The sequence below is a fragment of the Heterocephalus glaber genome, unplaced genomic scaffold (assembly GCF_053883595.1).
Source record: "Heterocephalus glaber isolate CG9 unplaced genomic scaffold, H.glaber_assembly_v1.0 deba00001452, whole genome shotgun sequence".
Taxonomy (NCBI): domain Eukaryota; kingdom Metazoa; phylum Chordata; class Mammalia; order Rodentia; family Bathyergidae; genus Heterocephalus; species Heterocephalus glaber.
Window position 1 is genome coordinate 3,020,316 of NW_028258302.1, and position 23,311 is coordinate 3,043,626.

General features: G+C 35.5%; 1 protein-coding gene across 10 annotated transcripts in view; it reads left to right on the forward strand.

Annotated features, from left to right (window-relative positions):
- The window catches only part of Scmh1 (Scm polycomb group protein homolog 1), a 182,605-nt gene that overhangs the window by 74,411 nt on the left and 84,883 nt on the right, over nt 1-23,311 (forward strand). For 5 of the 10 annotated variants that reach the window (XM_087214972.1, XM_087214974.1, XM_021249869.2 and 2 more), the window contains one exon: nt 9,084-9,318. In XM_087214972.1, coding sequence (XP_087071098.1) covers nt 9,084-9,318 — 235 coding nt within the window. Of the gene's footprint in view, nt 1-2,310; nt 2,404-9,035; nt 9,323-23,311 lie in introns of those variants that run through there. The other 5 variants (XM_021249867.2, XM_004871794.4, XM_087214971.1 and 2 more) reach the window with 4 other exon arrangements.

A 23,311-nucleotide genomic window follows, 5' to 3' on the forward strand; every position in this document is an offset into this window, starting at 1 on the left:
ACAGGGACTGAATTCATATTTTCACCTGAAACCTGTTTTTAAAAGTCAAAATATAGTAATCAATAGTTTTCAAATCACCAAAGACCAAGCAACTAAGCAATGATATCTGAGAGAGGGGAAACAAATAAATTGAGCCCAGTATGATTTTCTAGCTTCCTGCCTTGAGAATTTCCAGATCATGGTTCAGGGAAGGGGAATGTAGGTTGAGCCAGCAGTTTCCCTAATTTAAAGAAACGGACCAAGGGGCCGGGGATTTAGCTCAGTGGTTTCATCGCCTGCTGCGCAAGTGCAAGGACCTGAGTTCGATCCCCGGTACCAAAAAAAAAAAAAAAAAGAAGAAATGGACCTGAGAGTCCAGGGACACATTTGTACCAGGGAACAGATAACTGCATAGAAAAAACCCCACAAAGATCTGCAGAGGGTCCTCTTGAGGTATTCAGGAAAGTACTACTGTTCATTGAAAGCATGTTAGGAAATACTTAAGGCCAAGGAAACCCCTTGGGAAAGTATTAGAAGGAATAGAGCCTGACACATAGGACTGGAAATAGTTCTTGATCCCTCCAACTCACCTGGAAAGTCTCATAATTCTCATAATTCATTGGCTGAGTACTCAGGAAAGTTTTGCTCAGTGGCAGGCAATAATGTATTAACCATAGCCTGAGCTACATTCCAGACCTGCCTAACAAATCGTAAGAGTCAAGAGGATAAAATTGTATGCAGGTAACTGCATCTGGGAACAAAGCATATGAAAATTTATAGGAATGCAGAGCCAGGGATTTAGCTCAGTGGTGCCAGTGCCTGCCTCACAAGCACAAGGTCCTGAGTTCAATCCCTGGTACCCCAAAGAAAAACAAATGTATAGGAATCCAAAAAATATTAAGTACCCAGCAGATAAAATTCACAGTGTGTGGCATCCAGTCAAAGATAACCAGGCATGAAAAGAGGCAAAAAAGTACAGTCAATAACAGACTAATCAATTGGTTGAAACTGACTCGAGACTTACGTAGATCATAGAATAGCAGATAAATGCATTAATTATTTTAATTGTTTTGATATGTTAAACAGAAAAATTGAAGATATTAAAAAAGACTCACATTGAAGTATTATATATGAAATGAAAAATATACTGGGTAGAATTAATGGCAGAATAAAAGATTAGTAAACTTGAAGACATAACAATAGAAAATACCTAAAGTGAAACATGAAAAAAAAGAAGAAGAAAATGAAAAGAGCACCAGTGAACTGTGAAATAGATTCAGGCAGCCAAATAGACATGTAATGGAATCCCCAAGGAAAATAAAAGAAAGGGGAAAAAAAAAGACATTTGAAGAAATAATAGGTAAATTTTTCCAAAACTGAGGAAGACTACAAACCCACAAGTTCAAGAAGCTCAGTGAATCCCAAAAGTAACAAGAAGAAAACTACATTAAGGTATATCTTCATTATATTACACAAAGCCATAAAAAGAAAACCTTAAAGCAGCCAGAGAAAAGATACTTTACATATAGGATCACTAAGATAATGATACCATATTGCTTGTTAGAAACAATGTGAGGAAGGACAAAGTTGTACAACATCTTTAATGAAAGAAAACATTTAACCTAAAATACTGTACCTTACAAAAACATTTTTCAATAATGAAGGTGAAATGAAGATATTTTTCAGATATACAGTAGCTGAAGGAATTTGTCACTAGCAGTTGAACTACCAGAAATTTTAGAGGAAGCTATAACAAGCAGAAGGAAAATACCAGATGAAATAAGAGAGCTGTACAAAGCAAGGAAGATGACTGAAATTTTTAATTTTAATAAGAAAAATACATAAAATGTTTTATCTTATTACTTAAATCTATAAAATATAATTGACTATATAAATAAGAATTACGTATTGTATAGATAACATGTAAGTTAAATGTATGATAAGGCAGGAAGAGAGAAATTTAAGTTTACTATTACAAAGTTTTTATACAAAAATTTGTGTAATATTACTTGAAGATAAACTATAATAAAGATGTTTACTATAAACCCAGAGCAACCACTAAAATAATGGAAAATTAGTAGCAACATTTAAACCCAGCCTTATCAGAAATCAAGTTAAATATAAATGACCTACACATCCCAATTAAAAGGCTAAGATTGGCACATTGGATAAAAAGCGAGAGTCAATTCGTACACTGCCTGTAAGAAATTATACTTTAAATATAAAAATAGGAAAGGGTTAAAGGTAAAATGATTAGAAATGATATACCATGCTGATATTAGCCATTAATAATATACCTGAAATAACTATTAATATCAAAGTATATTTCAGAACAAAGAATATTATTGGGACACAGAAGATAATCTCATAATGATAAAGGAGTCAGACCATCCTTACATGGACCAAAGCCTGATGGAATTTAAGGTATAAATCCAAAATGTATCTGTAATCAAAGTTAATAGAAATCAAGCAAGCATACCGTACACTTGAACAATACTGTCAACTATCTTGACCCAGTTGACACATACTGAATACTATCCAAGATCAGTAGAGTACACATTCTTTTTGAGTCCTTGGTGAACATTTATTAAGCTAAGCCATATTCTGGGCCATAAAAAAAAATCTTAAGAAATTTATGAGCATTTAAGCAGGACAAAGTATGTTCTCTGATTAAAATGGGATTTTTTTGTTTAAAAAATAGAAGAAAGTTACCTAAGAAATGTCCAAATACTTTTAAACTAAGTAATACATTTCTAAGTACTCTATGAGTGCTAAGAAACCAAAAAGGGACATGAGAAAGTATTTTCAGTTAAATGAAAATGAAAACAGAACCTTTCAGAATTTGTAGGATGTGGCTAACGCAGTACTTAGGGGGAAATTTATAGCACCGAGCATTTATATTAGAAATGAAGAAAAGTTTTGATTAACTTCAGAAAACTGGAGAGAAAAGAGCAGGTTAACTTTGAAGTAAGTAGAGAATAAGAAACAGATTAGAGGGGCCGGGAATTTAGCTCAGTGGTTCTGCTGCCTGCCTCACAAGCACAAGGTCCTGAGTTTGATCCCTGGTACCAAAAAAAGAAACAGATTAGAGCATAAATCATTAAACAAACAACAGAAAAACTATAGAGCCTGTTGAAGCCAAAAGCTAGTTCTTTCCAAAGATTAATAAAATTGATAAACCTCCAACCAGAGTGACCAAAAGTAGAGATTTACATAACCAATATCTGAAATGAGAGAACTAATATCACTATAGATTCTAGATATTAAAAGAATTAAAGAAGTATTATATATAATTATACCTTTAAATTTGACAACTGAGGTGAAATGGATGACTTCCATAAATGACACAGTTATTAAAGTTTAGTCAAGAAGATAGAAAACCTGAATAGTCCTATTTTTTTAAATTAAATTTATAGTAAAAAGATTTCCCACCAAAAATTCCTGGCCTCAGTGACTTTGCTGATGAATTTTTTCAAACATTTAAGGAAAAAAATTACAAATTCTAAACAGACTTTCAGAAGATTTAAGAGAAAGAAGTACCTCTAACCCTACAAAGTAAACATTTCTATTGCCAAAGCCAGGCAGACATTGAAAATAAAACAAAAACAAAAAATCACAGCTACAGAGCAATATCCTTATAAAAATTCAAAATAATTTTTAAGGAAAAAAATAACAGCATATAAAAACAACTCATCATGACCAAGTGGCATTAATTCTAGGAATGCAAGGTTGATTCAAACTTCAAAAATCAATTGATATACTTTACTATACAAACAGACTAAAGAAGAAAAAATATAGCTGGATATAGTGACACACACCTGTAGTCCCAGGTATTTGGGAGGCCGAAGCAGGAAGGTCATTTGAGCCCACTAATTCAAGACCAGCCTGGCCAACATGATCAGACCCTTTCTCCATAATTAAGAGGGGGCCAAGGAGACCATCTTGTCAGGAAAAAAAAAAAGAATAGAAAAAACATGATCATCTCAATACACGCAAATAAAGCATTCACAAAATCCAACATCCGTTGCTCATAAAAACTTTGAGCAAAAAGACATTTATAAGGACCGGGGATATAGCTCAGCGACGCAGCGCCTGCCCAGCAAGTGCAAAGTCCTGAGTTTGATCCCTGGTTAAAAAAAAAAAAAAAAAAAAAAAAAGGGCATTTATAAACAGTTTACAGATAACATGAAACAATGATAAAGACTAAATCTTTTCCTTTTTTTTTTTTTTTGGTACCCAGGATCGAACTTGGGACCTTGCGCTTACAAGGCAGGCAGTGGAACCACTGAGCTAAATCCCCGGCTCAGTATTTTCCTTTTAAGATGAGGATGTCCACTCATGCCACTCCCTCTCCATACTGTATTACCAAATCAAACAGGGCAGGAAAAGAAAGGAATTGAAAGTTTGAACCAAACCAAAGAAAATATATGCAAAGCAAATAAGCACATGAATAGAGATGCATAGCATCATTATTTCACTAGGGAAATACAAATTAAAAGTGATTTAATGAGATGTCACTATACATTTATTTAAATGACTGATTTTTTTAAATTGGCCATTATCAAATGGTGACAAGTATTCTGAGCAAATGAAACTTTCATGCACTGGTAGTGAAAATGTAAAGTGGCTCACTTACTTTGGAAAATGGTCAGAAAACATCATTATACTGCTGAGCAGGAAAAAAAAATTATACCACTGAGCAAAAAAAAAAGTACTAAGTAAACTAGGAAATGAGTAATGCATCCTTAATTTTTTAAAAAAATTTATACCTCAGTACTAAACCCAGCATTTTACTCAGTGGTTTAAAATAATCCAGTAGAAGATACAGTGGAAGAGAAACTCCCATTTACAACAATAGCTAAAGGGGGAGGAAGTTAACTAACAGATATATAAAGTTTGTTTTTTTTGTTTTTGTTTTGTTTTTGGTACGGGGGATCAAACTCGGGTCCTTTCGCTTGCACAGCAGGTGGCAAAACCACAGAGCTAAATTCCCGGCCCTAACAGATATATAAAGTTTATGGAAAGAAAACTTTAGAAAACACTTGACCAAGAACATGAGCCACAAAAAATGTTAAGAATCAGCTGTGATGGTGCACACCTATAATTCTAACACTCTGGGAGGCTAAAGCAGGAAGATCGAAAGTTCAAGCCCAGCCTGGCCAACTTACTGACATAGCGGACAGGGATGTAACTCAATGGGAAGGCTCTGAGATAAATAGACAGAAGATGGACAGAGAAATAGATAGGACTTTGTCAAGATTAAGAAATTCTGCTCTTCAAAAGACACTTCCAAGACAATGAAAATGCAAGCCACAGACTAGGAGAGAAAATTTGTGAATCACATACTGACAACAACACTCCCCAAATTGATCTATAGATTTAGTGCAATCCCTATCAAATCCCAGGTGCCTTTTTTGCGGAAATTGATAAGTAGTTCCTAAAATTCATATAGAAATACAAGAGACCCAGAATAGCCAAAGCAGCCTTGAAAGGGAAAAGAAAGGTGGAAGACTCAGTATTTCCTGATTTCAAAACTTACTACAAATCCATGGTACTCAAGACACTGAGTTTCTGGCGTAAGGGTAAACATATAGATTACTAACCCATTAATTTACAGCCAATCCCAAGACAGCTCTATGAGATCTTCAACAACAGGTAAGGGGACAACTGGATATCCACAGGCAAAAGAACAAAATTGCATCCTACCTTTGTATCACATACAGAGATTAACTCCAAGTGGATCATAGACCTAATGTAAAAGCTAAAACTATGAAACTCTTAGAAGAACACATAGGAGTATATCTTCATGACTTTAGATAATAGTTTCTTAGATACTGCACCAAAAGTACAAACAACAAAAAAGAAAATAGAAGCTGGGTATGGTGGCACATACCTATAATCCCAGCACTCGGGAGGCTCAGCAGGAGGATTGCTGTGAGTTTGAGGCCAGCCTGGACTACAAAGTGAGTTTAAGGCCAGTCTGAACTGCATCTCGAGACTCTATCTCAAAAAAACAAAAAAAAGAGAAAATAGGTGACTTAAACTTCATCCAAATCAAAAGTGTTTCCAAGGACACCATTAAGAAAATGAAAAGGTAAATAACAAAATGGAAGAACATATTTATAAATCATATATCTAATAAGAGACTTGTACCCCAAACAGAGTATATAAAGAACTCTTACAACTCAGCAATTTAAAAAAATCACAGGTATTTATTTTTTATTAGTACATTGGTATATGTAATGATAAAATTCCTCATGGGGAAGAAAATCACAATTTTAAAATGGGCAAAGAATTTGAATTCGTATTTCTCCATATGGATACAAATGACCAATAAGCACATGAAAGAAACTCAAGATCATTAGTTTTAGAAAAATGGAAATTGAAATTGCAGTTACATACTACACATCCACTAGATGACTAAACTTAAAAAGGCAGACAGTAACAAGCGTTGGTGAGGATATGAAGAAATTAGAACCTTCATATATTGGTTGCTGAGATGATTAAAATCCTGTAGCCACCTTATAAAACAGTTCAGTTACGCAAAATGTTAAACATAGGGTTACCATATGACCCAACAGGGCCAGGGATTTAGCTCAGTGGTTCCGACGCCTGCCTTGCAAGCACAAGGTCCCAAGTTCGATCCCTGGTACCAAAAACAAAAACAAAATAAAACATATGACCTAACAATCCCACTCATAAGTATACGTCTAAGAGAACAGAAAACATACATCCACACAAAGGCATATCATAAATGTCCATCACATCATTATTCATAATACACTCAGTCCCTGACTTACCGAATGAGTTCTGTTCTGGGAGAATTGTTAGTAAGTTGAATTCGTTCATTAGCCAACAAAGTGAGTCTTGCACAGTACACCTGTGAAAGTTCATAATTTGAATGTTTGTAAACCAGGGACTTGGTGTAGTTGTAAAGAAGAAACAATTCAAATGTTCATCTAATGATAAATAAGCAAAGTATAGTATATCTATACAATAGAATATTATTTGGCAATGAAAAGAATGAAATGATACAGGCTGCAACGTGGACAAACTGTGAAAACATGCCAAGTAAAAGAAACCATTCACATATTAGCTGCATATTACATAATCTCAACTATATGAAATATCCAAGTTAGGCAAATCCACAGAAACAAAAAGTAGATTAATAGTTTCCAGGGACTGGACTGAGAGGGGGGATAGAGAGTGACAACTAATAAAATAGACTTTCTGTTTGGGACATGATGGAAATTTTATAAAATTGGGTAGGTGTGATGTTTGCACAACTCTGTGAGCATACTTAAAAACACTGAATTAGGATGGGGATGTAGCTTAGTGATAGAGTGCTTACACAGCATGCATGAGGCCCTGGGTTTACTCTCTAGGCCCGCCAAACAACAGCAACAACAGGATTGAATTATATACTTTAATATAAGAATTAACTTTCCTATGTGTGAGTTAAACCTACCATATGATCCAGCTATCCCAATCTTAGATATTTATGGAAGAGAAAAGAAAGTCAGTTGGCCTTCCATCTGTAGATTTCACATTTGTGAATTCAGCTGACTACAGATTAGAAATATTTGGGGGAAAATTATGTCTGTACTGAACATATATAGGTTTTTTTCTTGTCATTATTCCCTAAACAATATAATATAACAACTATTTACACAGCATTTAGATTGTATTAGGTATTCTAAGTAATCCAGAGGGGATTAAAGAAAGATGTGTGTAGGTTATATGCAAATTCTGTGCCATTTTATATTAGGGACTTGCGTATCCATGGATTTTGGTATTTGAGGGGCATCATGGAATTAATCCTCTCCAGACACTGACAGACAACTGTATATTTCTGTGCAAAGATTTTCATATGAACATTCCTAACAGTTTTATTTGTAATAGTAAGAAAGTGGAAAAGAAAACAGATAAACATCAATTTATGTACTGCTCAGCAACAAAATGAAATGAATTACAGGTTGAGTATCTCTTATCCAGAAGTTTTAAGACCAGAAGTGTTTTGTATTTCACGTTTTTTCAAATTTTATATATTTGCATATACATAATGAAGTATCTCAGAGATATGACCCAAGTCTGAACATGAAATTTGTTAGTTTCAGATACACTTCATACACTTAGCCTGATAGTAATTTTACACATTCTTAGTGTGCCTATGTTTTGACTACAATTCATCACATGAGCCCTAGTGTGGAATGTTCTACATGTAGCATTAGATCAGTGCTCAAAAAGTTTCAAATTTTGGAGCATTTTGGACTTAAAATTTTCAGACTAGGGATACTCAACCTATATTGAAACATTCAACAAGGTAGGTAACTATCAGAATAGTTATGCTGAGTGAACGCTATACCAAAAAAAAAGAGTACATCCTCTATGATTCCATATAAGACTAGGAGATTAAAAGCAGTTTACAATGTAGAAAGTACGTCAGTGGTTTCATGGACATAGGGGTCTGGGAAGGGCCAGAAAAAAAGGATTAGAAAGGAACATTCATGAATTTGAGGCAGTGGCCACACTCATTAATTTATTCTGCCTTTCACAGGTGCATACATATGTCAAGACTTACCAATGTGTATATAGATTATTATATGTTAATTATATGAGTTGATTTAAAAATTAATGTCAAAATAAGAAAAAAATCAACTCCCAGCAGTACTGTAGTCTGTGTGATGGATTTACAGACCACTATGTTCCATGAAGAGACATTAAATATATGGCAGCTGAAAAGAATATAAAGGTTCTGAAAATAAAATGTTATACCTGGAGGGATAGGGAGTTGGAGAAGATAGAATGAGAAAGCCTTAAAGTAACTAGACTATATGAGAGAGACTGTTGTCCTTTTTTTTTAATGATGTGAGGCAAAGTTTGGTGCTTCAGAGGAAAGTAATTTTTCCCTTCATCTTACCTTATACTGTTTCTTTAGTGTGAAACTTTTGTGCCTCAAGTGTTAGGGCATAATTCAAACTGGTTGTCCCTGGTCCAGGTGTAACCAATTTGAGTCCAAAGCATACATTTTCTGTTTTTCCCTGTTGAAAATGCAGTTTGCTGTGTTCTTGTTCTGCCTGATCCCCATGGCTTGTTCTTCTCAGTCCTATACACCTCCAACCAATGAGTTCAAGATCAGCATGAAATTGGAAGCACAAGACCCCAGAAACACCACATCCACCTGTATTGCCACAGTAGTTGGACTGACGGGTGCCCGCCTCCGTCTGCGACTTGATGGCAGTGACAACAAGAATGACTTCTGGCGGCTGGTTGACTCAGCTGAAATCCAGCCTGTTGGGAACTGTGAGAAGAATGGGGGGATGCTACAGCCCCCTCTGGGTAAGTTACTAGACCCGTGCTCTCTGCAGCAAATCGTTTAGGTCCCAAAAATTGTACATTCTATTAAGGAAAGTATAATTTCTGCCTATCCCTTCTGTTCCACTTGGTCCCTGAAAAAGACCTATCCAAGATGAAATGAGCTGCAAAATCTTGACATTTCCATCTCTATATTTTAGCCCATGATGTCAAGCTCTACCTTTCCCAGCAAAAAGCTACACCTTTCTTTCTTTTTGTCAGTGCTCATTTACACAGAGAGAAAATGGAAGGTGGTCTTCCCATTTAATGTACTTCAAAAAACTTAAAGCTAAAAATACAGATACAAACACACAGACATACACACAAGCATGCACACATACACAGTGCTTTCACTAAATCCAGTATTGATGACAAGGAATGAGAGAAAATTCTCCCAGTAAAAAGGATGACTGTTATAAGAGTATAAGGGTCTCTTGTCTCCTCCCACTTCCCCTAGATTCTCACTTTGTCCTTGGAATTTTCTCATTTTGATCTGTTATTTTGGTTAAACTACTAACCTCACTAGATTTTTCTCTTCCAAATTAGATTCATCTTTTTTTTTTCTTGGCCTTAACATACCTAAGAGATTCATCCCATTTCATTAGTTACTGCCAATCATTATAGCAGTGGATCTTAATGAGATACAGATAGAAAGGGATGGATTATGGACGTGGGGCCATGTTCCCCTCAGGAAGCTGAGCTAGATTGAGGTTAGAGAATATATATCATTTGAAAGAGCATCCTAGGTACTTGTTTAATATATTCCCCCATTTAAAAAGTTATTTGTAATACAGAATCCCAAATATATACAAAGAACACAATGAATGTCCAAGTACCTTCATTCTTGATAATTATTAACACATAGTCAATCTTATTTTATCTGTATTCTTGTATATACATCCTTCCTGCCCATTTCCCCAAAGAGAGTATCGTTTTATCATAATATTTGGCATGTCTCTCCCAAAGGTAAGGATGTTTCAAAAATAAATTTAATGCTATTATCACATGTAAATTAACTACAATTTCTTAATATATATTTGATCATTGTCTAAATTTTCCCCAATTGATTTTCTTTCTTCCTCTCTACCTCCCTGCCTCCCTAATCTTTTCTCCTTTTTTCCTCCCCACCCTACAGCACCTACACTCCCCCAACAGTTTCTTTGAACCAGGATCTAAGATCCACAGTTGGTTGATATGTCCCTTAAGTCTCTTTTAATCTATGGGATCTCCTTCCTTCTCTGTTTTTTCCCCTTTCAGTTTATTTGTTCAAAACTTCAAGTTCTTTGCTTTTAAAATTTCTCATAATTATATTTTGCTCATTATTTCATTTAAATATATTGTTTAACATGTTTTTATGTCCTGTGCTTCCTAGAAATTGATAAGTAGATTTAGAGATTTGCTCAGATACAAACTATGTTTGTGTCTTGTTTTATACTGTAGTAGCCATTGATGCTCATGATCTCAATCAGGGGCCAACATATTTTCTTAATGAGCCTGATAGTAAATATTTCAGGCTTGCAGACCATATGTTCTGTGTTACAACTACTCACTCAACTTTGTCTTTATAATAAGAAAGCAGTCATAGACAATACATCAGTGAATGAGCAGTCTGTGTTCCAATAAAACTTTATTTACAAAAACAGCTGATAACCTGGCCTGGTGGGTTTGCTGACCCCTGATGGATGGATGGATAGATGGATGAACTGTTTTTTACAGTACTGGGGATTGAACTCAGGGCCATTGCACTGAGCTATATCTCCAGCCCTTTTTAAAAAGATAGGGTCTCCCTAAATCACTAAGTAGTCCAAGGTTGTCAAAGTTGGCAATCCTCCTGCCTCAGTTTAACAGAGTACTGGGATTACAAGTGTGCACCACCACACTCAACTACTGACTTTTGGGGGGGTTTTTTGGTTTGGTTGGTTGGTTGGTTGGTTGGTTGTTTTGAGACAGGGTCTCACTATGCAGTTTAGGCTGGCCTTGAACTCACTATGTAGCCCAGACAAGTTGTGAACTCATGGCAATCCTTCCCCAGCCTCCCGAGTGCTGGGATTACAGGTGTGCACTATCATTCCTGGCAAGGCTACTGATTTAGATCTATCAATTTATTATGGTTATTAAACCAGAATTTTTAATCCTGCCCTTCCTTCTACATAAACTAAATTGAATACATTTATTAAAGTAAACTTTTATCAACTCCTTGGTTATCCTAAGATATAGTCCATAATTGGATTTTTTTATGGACTGAGATGTAATTTAGTGGTACAGCACTTGTTTAGCATGCATAAGGCCCTATATTCGATCCCCAGGCACTGCCCCCCCACCCCAGAAAAAGCTAAGTTTATCAAAATAAACTTTCATTAACTCTTTGAGACATGATTTATACAGGATTCTTTTATTTACTTACCTATTTGAAAAATAATGGGTTGGTTTACTAACATCTTCCAAAAGTATTAAAGGAAGAATTTTTAGTGTCAGAAACTCAGAGATTCATGCATATTCAATCTGTCACGCAAATTGTCCATACTGATGTTTGAATTGTCCCATCTTTGGTCTGTAGGAGCTTCATCATGTTGTCTCCAGACACTTTTATATACATCAGTATTATTTGGTATCTCTCTTAGAATTCTGAAATGCCAAAATGTTCCAAGCTCATCTTATATATTTCCTGCCCCAATATGGAATCACCTGTCTTTTCTAGGAGGCTAGGCTCCTTTTAGTGGTAAATGGTATTTAGAAACCATAATCTGAGCACTGGAGTCCTCAGTCTTTTTGATATAGAGAGGCACTTACCTTTTTTGATTTGTTTGCTTTATATTGATACTGCTCACTAAAATTTAAAACAATGGCATTTTTACCTACTTTTTCTCTACCATCTTAAATCTGTATCATCTTTATACCACAACAAAACCCTAATTCTCCATAACAACAAAATAACTTAATTGCTTTATTCCATAATACACATATAGCATTTCAGGCTATTAACCAACACTACCACCATTATGAATACAGGTATTATTTTAATTATTTGCATTTTTTTTCTTACCCTCAAGGGAAATACAGACCAATAATGTGTTATAAGATCATATGAATGGCTGGGAATTTAGCTCAGTGGTTCCGCTGCCTGCCTCGCAAGCTCAAGGACCTGAGTTCGATCCCCGGTACCAAAAAAATAATAAGAAGAAGAAGATCATATGAATTAGTTTCTGGGTATTCTGCCACCATGTTGATACTTAAGGTTTATTTGTTTCATTTTCTTTTTTGTTTTTGGAAGACTGCTTTTTCAAAATTAATTTGGTTATGTAAGTATGTAAAGTAGAGCCTGGAAAGTTGCTTAGTGGTAGAGCACTTGTCTAGCATGCACAAGGCCCTGGATTCAGTCCCAAATTATTGAAAAAAAAAAAAAATAGGAAAGTTTATAAAACAAAGTACAATATATTCAGAGAAATATTGTTCATCCTGTCTGTTCTTTCCTTCTTCCATAGGTAACCGCTTTCTTTTAATTGTTTATCTTTCCATACTCTAAAAAATACAGACAAAACTATATGTATATATTGATAATTTGTCATTTATATATGTGTACGCACATAGATTTGCCTATAATGCTTATGTAAAATATAGTATACTTTACATAGTTTTCTTAGCCTTGTTTTTTTTCACTTATTGGTTTGTCTGAAACATGACCTCACAGAATGGAGATATTCCTTGTTCATTTTTACAACTACATAGTACTATATTATTCTCATGCTGCTTTATAAATTATTGTTTAGAAGACTGTAAGGACCTATTAAAACATATAGATTCCCAGGGTTAATTAGGACCATCTAAATAAAAATCTTTCCCAAAAAAGCTCTAGAAACCTTCAGATCAAAAAGGAAATCCATTCATAACTCATGTCTAAATATAACTAAGAGTTTAAAATGCCAAAAATTTTAATTACATGTTAGTGGGGATATGAAGATCTGAAACCAGCAAAACCAATACCAGCCCATACTAGAATGAAGAGTTTATGCAGATAAAAACTATTAAAAAGGGAGAGAGAGGGGCTGGGGATTTAGCTCAGTGGTGCCATCACCTGCCTCACAAGTGCAAGGTCCTGAGTTTGATCCCCAGTACCAAAAAAAAAAAAGGGAGAGAGCAGTGGAAGTCTAACCTGGCTAATCATCCCTAGAAAGAGAGTCTCATGCAGAATAGCAAACAATGAGAACAAAGATAAGACCTGGTAGATTATAGTATATGCTACTGGAGAATCAGAAAGGAGAGTCCAAGTTGATAGTGAAAGGCCTAGAGATAGCAGTCCTGGGAAGAAAATGACCTTTGTGAAGAGGGGGGGAAAGGAAGCAAGAGTTGAAATTTAAGGCTATGCAGAACCAAAGAAGATTATAAAATCATAAAAGGACATTCTCATCTCATCTCATCCCATCCCAAAAAGGCCCGTCTATTCAAGAAACCACATTTCACTATACCAACTTATGACCCTAGTTTTCTGCCAAAATAGAACTTGTTTTTGCTGGTCCAGGAACATATACTTTAAAATGACCAGGAAATAACAGTCAACATCCATAAAAAAGCCTCTATGTGAAGATAAAACAGTTTCCACTACTAAAAATTCTACTGCCAAAACCAGTGGTTAATCAGAGGGAAACTATATTCAACAAAAATCAAATTTGAGCTAAACAAGTACTGGCAGATAAGAAAAAAAAATACCTTGAATCATCAGTTGTGAAAAGAAGACTAGAAATGCACAGAAGAGTAGAAGATGTGAAATAGAATTGTCCAAACTCAAGAGAAAATTGAAGAAATGAAGTCATCTCAGTTGAAGACTCAATTCCCTAATGACAAATTGGACAGTAGATTCAACTGAAAATATAATAAGGGACACTGAGGAGAGAAATGAAAATCACCAAGAGAATAAAAATAAATATTAGAAAGGTTATCAAAAAATAACTATTGGATACAGAACATAACCAACAAAGATCCAACATATATATGTGTGTATGCATGTACAGTTAGAGATCCTGAAGAAGATAAAACAATGAAATAGAATTAACACTTGGCAGAAACTTTTGCAAAAATTAAAGACCTGAACCAATACTTAAAAGGGCCCCACTTCATCTGAGAAAATTGATTCAGTGCTCAACTCCAAAAAATATTCTAGGAAAACTTAAAATCTAAGAAAAATTCCTCTAAATTTCTGGGGGGAAAAAAGCCAGTCCTTTTACAGAGGAAAAGAAAGTCGGAATTGTATTGGATTGCTTAAGATCAAACTGAAAAGGAAGACAAAATGAAAAATTTTCAAGAAATTCAAAAGAAATAAATGGGAGCAATGATTTTATATCTAGTCAAGCTATTCAGATACATTACTGAAATTATGAAGAAACAGTTTACAACATGCAAGAACTCAGAGAATTCTGTAACCATAACCCTTTTCTGAGAAATAAATTAGAGAAGAGCTTCATCCAACCATGAGATAATCAGTCTATGACAGAAACAAGTGTGGTCCAATGATGAGAGAAACAACACAGTAATACAAAAGTTTAATATAACAGCCTAAGCTAATTGGAATTAGAAATTAGAAAACAGCTCACATGGATTTTTAAAATCTGTTTAGAGAAACCGTAGTAGAAAACTTTCCAAGTATGAGGAAAGATTTCAGAATACAGGTAAGTCAGGTGAGTCTTACAGAATACTAACTACAGTGAAGAAGAAAGCACTTCCCAACATGTCATGGAAAGACAGAATTTTAAAAGCTGTCAGAGAAAAGCAGAAACAACATGTATAAAAGTAAACCGATCAGGATTACAGCAGATTTCTCAACACAAACTGCAAAGACCAAGAGAGCTTGCAGTAAAGTGTTTCAAGCCCTAAAAGCGAACAACTTCCAACCCAGGCTAATATGTTCTGCAAAACTGTCTTTCAAAATTGATGGAGAAATAAGGACATTCTTTGACAAAGAATGCCTTAAGAGATACATGAACACCAAGTCAACCCTCCAAAACAGTGAAGCATATCCTAAACAAAGAGGCCAACATAGCCAAAAAAATTAATGAAATGAATGCATCAAGAAAGGCAAGGAGTTAAACAAAAAAGGAAAAATAAAGACGTCAACAGAAAAATAATTAATTGACAGAAATAAATCAATACCTTCAGTAATAACTCTCAATGTAAATGCCTCAACTTCTCAATGAAAAGACATAATTGGCAGACTGAATCAAAAAAGAAAAATCCAGCAATCTAATGCATTCGAGAAACTCATCTAATCAAAAAAGAAATTCATAGACTAAAAATCAAAGGATGGAAAACAGTATTCTATGCACCAGGACCCTGAAAGCAAGCAGGGCAGGGGTAGCAATTTTATTCTCAAAGTAAACAAAAGACTCATAAATACATGAGAAAATTTTCAGTGTTAGAGAAATGCAAATTTAAACAATGCTGAGATATGTTATTCCAGAAAGAATGGCCATCATCAAGAAATCAAATAGGGCCAGGGATTTAGCTCAGTGGTTTCGTCGCCTGCTGCACAAGCACAAGGACCTGAGTTCAATCCCTGGTACTAAAAAAAAAAGAAATCAAATAATAACAAATACTAACAAGGCTGTGTTGCAAAAGGAACCATCCTACATTGTTGGTGGGCATGTAAACTAATACAAACATGGGAATCAGTATGAATATTCCTCAAAAACTAAAAATAAAAATTCCATTCAATTCAGCTATTCCCCTTACTAGTTACCTTTCTGAAAGAATTAAAGACATGCTACAGTGATACATGCATACCAGTGTTTAAAGCAGCACAATTCACAATAGCTAAATCTTGGAAGCAGCCTATATGTCAACAGATGAATAGATAATGTGGTATTTGTCCATACTATTTTGCTATAAAGAAGAATAAATTTGAGCCATTTGTAGGAAGATGAATGTACCTTGAAAAATATAATATTAAAATATATCAGACACAAGCTTAAATACTGAATGGTTTCTCTCATATGAGAAATCCAAAATATGAGTAAAGACCAAAATAAAACATAGATAAAAGGAAACAGAGATCTTTTGCAAATGGAAGGAGGACCAGGAGATGGAGGGGAGGAGAGAAGGGGATGTAAAAAAAAAAAAATTAAGATGTGTCATGTACATGTACCAGAATATCCACAATGGAAGTAGTCACTATGCATCACTAACATGTACTAATAATTTTTTTAAAATGAGGGTGGTGAGCCTGGGATTTAGTTCAGTAGTTCTACCACCTGCCTTGCAAGCGCAAGATCCCAAGTTCGCTCCCCGGCACCAAAAATAAAATAAATAAATAATAAAATGAAGATGGTAAAAAAAAGACATTTGTAGACATACAATGCTTAAAGAATTAATCACCATGGGGCCAAGGATTTAGCTCACTGGTTCCGGCGCCTGCTGTGCAAGCGCAAGGTCCCGAGTTCGATCCCCGGTACCAAAAAAAAAAAAAAAAATCACCAGCAGCATACATTAGCATTGTGAGAAATGTTCGTGTAGTTCTTTACAGAGAAGAAAAATGCCATATGGAAAAAAATGGTTCTCAGAAAAGGAATGAAGAACATTTGTCGGTAAATTTAAAACATACTATAAAGTTCAATATTATTAAGACCATATGCAAGGAGTGCATAAATAGACTGCAGAAATAGATCTGACTGTATATGAAATTTGATGTAATGAAGATAGTGCCTTAAACTGATCAGGCTCTCAATGAAAAAACACAGATTACATGGCTTAAACAATAGATACTTATTTTCTCACAGCTCTAGAGATCAGAAAGTCCAAGATCAAGGTTTTGGCAGGGTTCCGTTTCTAGGAAGGGCTCTCTTCCTTGCTTGTTTTCTCACTGTGTTCTCACTTGAAAGGTGAATTGTGGAGGAAGAGGGAGGGAGGGAGGGGAGAATATGAATATGAGGGATCTCCCTCTCTTACAAGACCACAGTCCTAACAGATTTGGGCCCCTCCTTTAATACTCTACTTAACTTTATCTCCTGAAGACTCTATCTGTAGATATAGGTATAGTGGGGATTAGGGCTTCAACATATGAATTTGGGGAGAACATGTACAGTCCATAGCAGGTATTCTATTAAAATGGAGATTTTCATAAATGACATTGTGTAGGTGGATGGCCATTTGGGAAAAGACACAATAGAATCCATATATCACAGAATACACCAAAATAAACTGCAGTTGGTTTAGAAATCACAATGTAAAAATTCTAACTGTAGAAGTACTAGGACAAAACAAATTCTCTTATAAACTTGGGATGGGAAAACCTTTCTAAGTTTGACTCAAAATCTAAATAGACTGATAAGTTTGACTGCGTAACTATTAAAAACAACTTTTTAGGAAACAAGATACTCCACACAAAGTTAAAGACAAATGATAAATTGGAAAAAAGATTACAACATATATCATAGATAAAAATCTAAAAATCTACCTGATTTCAAGTCATAAAAAACTAAAACCATTACAAAAATAAATGTAAGACATGAAAAGTTCACAGAAGGTGTAAATGTCCTTAAACATAAGAAAATATGCTTTACTTACAATCAGATGAAAAGCACAGGGCCGGGGATTTTTTTTTTAATTAAATTCTTTTATTGGTACATTGTAGGTATACAACACAATTACATTTCTCATTAGGAATTGTACCTTTACATAATGGATCTTGGCTCTTATTTTTTCCCCATTCCTAGCCCTCCCTTCACGCCCTCCACCCTTCCCTATTTACAAAGACTTTATTTCCATTTTTTCCATTTCTCAGCATTTTTCCTTTCCCTTCTTTCCTTTCCCCTGACCCTCCCACTACCCCTACCCCTTTGGACCTTTTCTTCCTATTTGACATTATCGATTATTCATTCTAATCATTGGTACATTTTAGGTATACAATACAATGACATTCATCATTGGAAATTTGCACCTTTACATAGTCTCTCTTGGTTCTTATTTTTCACCCTTGCCCAGCCCTCCCTTCAACCCTTCCAGTCCTCCCTATTTACAAAGATTTTGTTCCTATTTTTCCGTTTTCTCATATTAATCCCACTCCCTTCTATCCTTTCCCCTAGCCCTCCCACATCCTTCCCCTTTGCCCCTTTTCTTCCTATTTCACATTACCTATTATACATTTAGTCCTTATTTACACTTTCAGTTTCTCATACCAGAGAAACGATTCGGTATTTATTCATGTGTGTCGTATTTATTTCACTTAAGAGTATCGCCACAGTGTGCATCCACTTAGCTATAAATGTCTCTAATTTCTCATTTTTTATGGCTGAGTAGTACTCCATTTTATTTTACAAAACCACATTTTCTTTATCCAGTCTCCAGTTGATGGACATTTGGGCTGTTTCCAAGTTTTAGCTATTACAAACTGTGCTGCTATGAACATGGGCGCACATATATCACTGTGGTATGATTCTTTTAATTCTTTGGGGAAGATCCCCAGCAGTGGAATAGCAGGGTCAAATGGGACTTCCAGTCCTAGTTCTTTGAGGTATCTTCATACTGATTTCCACAGTGGTTGCCCCAGTCTACACTCCCACCAGCAGTGGAGCAGGGTTCCTCTTTCCCCACAGCCCCGACAGCATTTGTTATTGGTTGATTTCATGATAGCAGCCATTCTTTCTGGAGTGAAGTGGAATCTCAGCATTGTTTTCATTTGCATCTCTCGAATGACCAGTGATGTTGAACATTTTTTCATGTATTTATTTGCTGTTTCTACTTCTTTGTCTGAGAAATGTCTGTTCATTTCAGATGCCCATTTTTGGATTGAGTCTTTAAATTTGGGAGGTCTGATCTTTTTAAGTTCTTTATAGATTCGAGCTAGTAGACCTTTGTCTGAGGAAGAGCAGGTGAAGATTTTTTCCCACATTGTGGGTTGTCTCTTCACACTGCTGGTGGTTTCTCTTGCTGTGCAGAAGCCTTTTCATAAGAAGAAATCCCACTTGTTGATTGTTTGTGCTAGTTCACAGGCAACTGAGGTTTTGTTCATAAAATCTTTTCCTACACCAATGTCTTCAAGAGTTCTACCTAACCTCTGTTCCAACCAGTTCATCGTTTCTGTTTTAATATTTAAATCTTTAGTCCATTTCGATTTTAGTTTAGTGTATGGTGAGAGACATAGGTCTAGTTTTAATCTTTGGCAAGTTGAAACCCAATTTTTCCAGCACCATTTATTAAAAAGGCTATCTTTCCTCCAGTGAGGGTGTTTGGCTCCTTTATCGAAGATGAGATGGCTGAGTGTGTCTGGCGTTGTTTCTGCATCTTCTAATCTGTTCCACTGGTTCTCAAGTCTTTTTCTTTGCCTGTACCATGCTGTTTTTATCACAGTAGCTTTGTAGTATAGTTGCAGGTTGGGGATTGTGATACCCCCTGCCATGTCTCTGTTACCTAGAATTGCTTTTGCTATTCTGGGTCTCTTCTTGTTCCAAATGAATTTTTGGATTGTTTTCTCAAGGTCCATAAAGTATGCTGCTGGGATCTCAATTGGAATTGCATTAAATCTATATAGCAGTTTTGGAAGTATGGCCATTTTCACTATATTAATCCTTCCTACCCAGGAGCAGGGGATGTCTTTCCATTTTCTGATATCATCTTCAATCTCTCTTTTCAGAATGCCATAGTTTTCAGAGAAGAGGTGTTTGATTTCTTTTGTTAGGTTGATTCCTAGGTATTTCAGTTTTTTGGATGCTATTGTGAAAGGAATTATTTGCCCTATTTCTCTCTCAGTGAGTCTGTCATTTGTGTAGAGGAAAGCTATTGATTTTTGTGTCTTGACCTTGTAACCAGCTACTTGACTGAATTTGGTTATTAAGTCTAGAAGACTTTTGGTGGAGTTCTTGGGGTCTTCTATATAGAGTATCATGTCATCTGCAAATAATGACAATTTGACTTCTTCATTACCTATCTTTATTCCTTTTATTTGTTTCTCTTGTCTAATTGCCATGGCTAATGTTTCCAGAACTATATTGAACAAGAGTGGTGATAGTGGACATCCTTGTCTTGTTCCTGATTTGAGTGTGAAGGATTTCAGTTTTTGACCATTTAGTATGATATTGGCTGTTGGTTTTTCATAGCTGGCTTCTATCAGTTTGAGATAGAGACCATCTATTCCATTTTTTTGTAGGATTTTTATCATAAATGCATGTTGGATTTTGTCAAATGCCTTTTCTGCGTCTATGGAGATAATCATATGGTTTTTGTCCTTGACTCTATTGATATAGTGTATTACAATGATTGATTTTCGTATATTGAACCATCCCTGTATCATCAGGGGCCGGGGATTTAGCTCAGTGGTTCTGCCTCCTGCCTCGCAAGTGCAAGGTCCTGAGTTCGATCCCTGGTACCCCAAAAAAAGCACATCAGAATATTTCCTCACCAGACCGTCATAAATTCAAATGTTTGAGGATACAATCAGGCTGTGGAGAAACAAATAGTTGTTGTTGCTGGACACACAGAACAATCCTTGTTGGGGATAGGGGTCATACAACTTGGTAGTATCTGAGAAAATTATATATGCATTTATCATTTCATGCAACAATGCAGCATGTATGAATTCGATTATAATGCTACACTACCACAAAAGTGAAACAAAATGCACATGGCTATTTTTTCAGCATTATTAAGAGATTTGTTGAATGTAATATAGTACAGTGAAGTAGCATTTAACCATAAACTAAAATGAAGATCCCTGTACACTGACACAGAGTGATTTCCAACCTAGATTGTTAATGTGAAAAAAGAAAGTTGCCAGCTGGGGATTTAGCTCAGTGGTTCCACCGCCTGCCTCACAAGCACAAGGTCCTGAGTTCAATCTCCAGTACCAAAAAGAAAAGAAAAGAAAGTTACCAAAAAAGTATATATACCATGCTACCTTTATGAGAAAGAGAAGGGGAATTGTGTTTGTATGGATACTCGCATATAATATGAATGAAATTATATACACATACGCTTTTTCATTTTTGTAAAAGAAGAAGCATGATCGTTGAGAATAAAACTAATGTATATTCTGTAAGATTCCCCAGGTGATTCCAGCATCCAGGTTTGAGTCACTGACCTAAAGCAGAAGCTATCGTCTAGTGAGGCACCTAAGCAGGCATGCCAGGTTCCCAGTATAGACTGCTTATATTCAGCAAAATTGGTCACATCCTCTAATATATATGTGGTACATTGACTTGAAAGAATCTCTTTGTGTGTTCCTGTCATTGGTCAACCTTTATTTACTAAGTAACCTCCCAGGTCAGTGGAAAGATGGATTATAAAAGATACATATCTCATCTTCTGAACTTTACTGGAATTTAGGAAGAAAAGCAAAACAAAATTTCAAAGAGAAGAGACTTTGACCATATGGCTTCAATGTTTATTTTATAAAGGTAATTTTTAAAAATAGTCACTGAACTCTCTTCTGTGCAACAGGACAACAGAACTGTTGGTAGCTATCCACATCTATACCTTTGCCTAACCTAAGATTAGGCACAGCTCCCATCCCCTAATTAAATTAGTCTGAATAAATCTGTGTTTGAGGGTGTCATAGGGAAGTGCTGATAAGAGTCTTACCTGGACTAAAAGGAGTCCTGGCAGTCTTTCCCAAATTCCAGCAAATAAATATTCTCTTCCTCAGCACCTCTCCTGTAGTTCTAATCCTCCTCCCTCTAATCTGGAGTGAAATTTCAGTGGTCCACTGAAAAAGGTTGAAAACACAGTGTTAGCTCAGTGTCTTCAGCTGACATATACAAAACAGGGAAAGGGAAGTAAGTTGCCCAAGATTGTACAGTGAGTAAGTGTCATACTCTATAGATGTATTTACATGTAAAGGTCCTCAAGGAGGACATAATGAGTTGGGAGTGCCATAGAATCATATTGATAATAGTCTAGTAACTTCACATCACTTGGAATCATACATAGGACAGAGTGAGTTGGTGCATAGGGTGAATGCTATTCTGTTTATTTGCCAGTAGAGGGTGGAAACCAAGATTACATTACAGGCCTGCTGATCTAGTTTAAATCCAGAGTTTTTTCAGGGCCCTAGCTTACTCTGAGGTCCACAATCTTGAGATTACCAAGAATCTCTTTAGAACTGCATATTTATGAAGATTTTCAAAATAAACCTTAGTTAAGTAAGCATGGAGCACTTACACACTGTTGGAATTAAAAGAGATCTGACTTTGTAATATAAGCCTAGCCACTGACCACTTTAGTTGTGTGGCTGTAGTAAGGTCCTTGACCTTGTCCTTAAATTTTGAACTTTGGTTGCCTCACATACAAGATCGTTAATAAACTCTATTACATATAACCTTTTTAAGGATTAAGTGGAATAACGATAAAACATCCATCAATTTCTAGCATCCATTTAATAAGTATAAATTATTTTCCTTCATTTAATAAAACTTGTAAATATTATATTCTAGTTGGAGAAGATATACACATTAGTGTATTCAGACATTGAACAGAGTCGGAATAAATAAGGGAGCAGGATAGATTTAGGAGACCGTTTTAAGTAATCTAGGTATGCCTCTCTGAGGCATAATGTTTAAGCAAAGGACTAATTGAAGATTTGAGGAAAGGGTATCTGATGGAGAGAATAATAGTTTAGTGTGTTTGGGAGCAGAAAGACAAAATAGGAGTAAGTTTAGATTTATTTTGTGTTGTATGATTTAAGCATAAGAGTGATGTGACCTGTTTATGTTTTTAATACCATAAACATAATTCTGACTTCTATGTAGAGACCAGATAGTAAGGAGGTCCAGACAGAAAGAAGGAGTCCAATGAGATGTCTGGTAGTCAGTTTGACTGTGACTTAGAGTGATATAGCAGTGGAGATGGTGATACATGATTCATTTTAGGATATACTAAGTTCAAAAGCCATCAGGACTTGCTTATTCATTAAATTGGGGGGTTATGGAAAATTAAATTGGGGGGTTATGGAAAGGCTAGAATCTAGGGTGACCCATAAGCTTGTTGGTCTGAGCACCTGAGT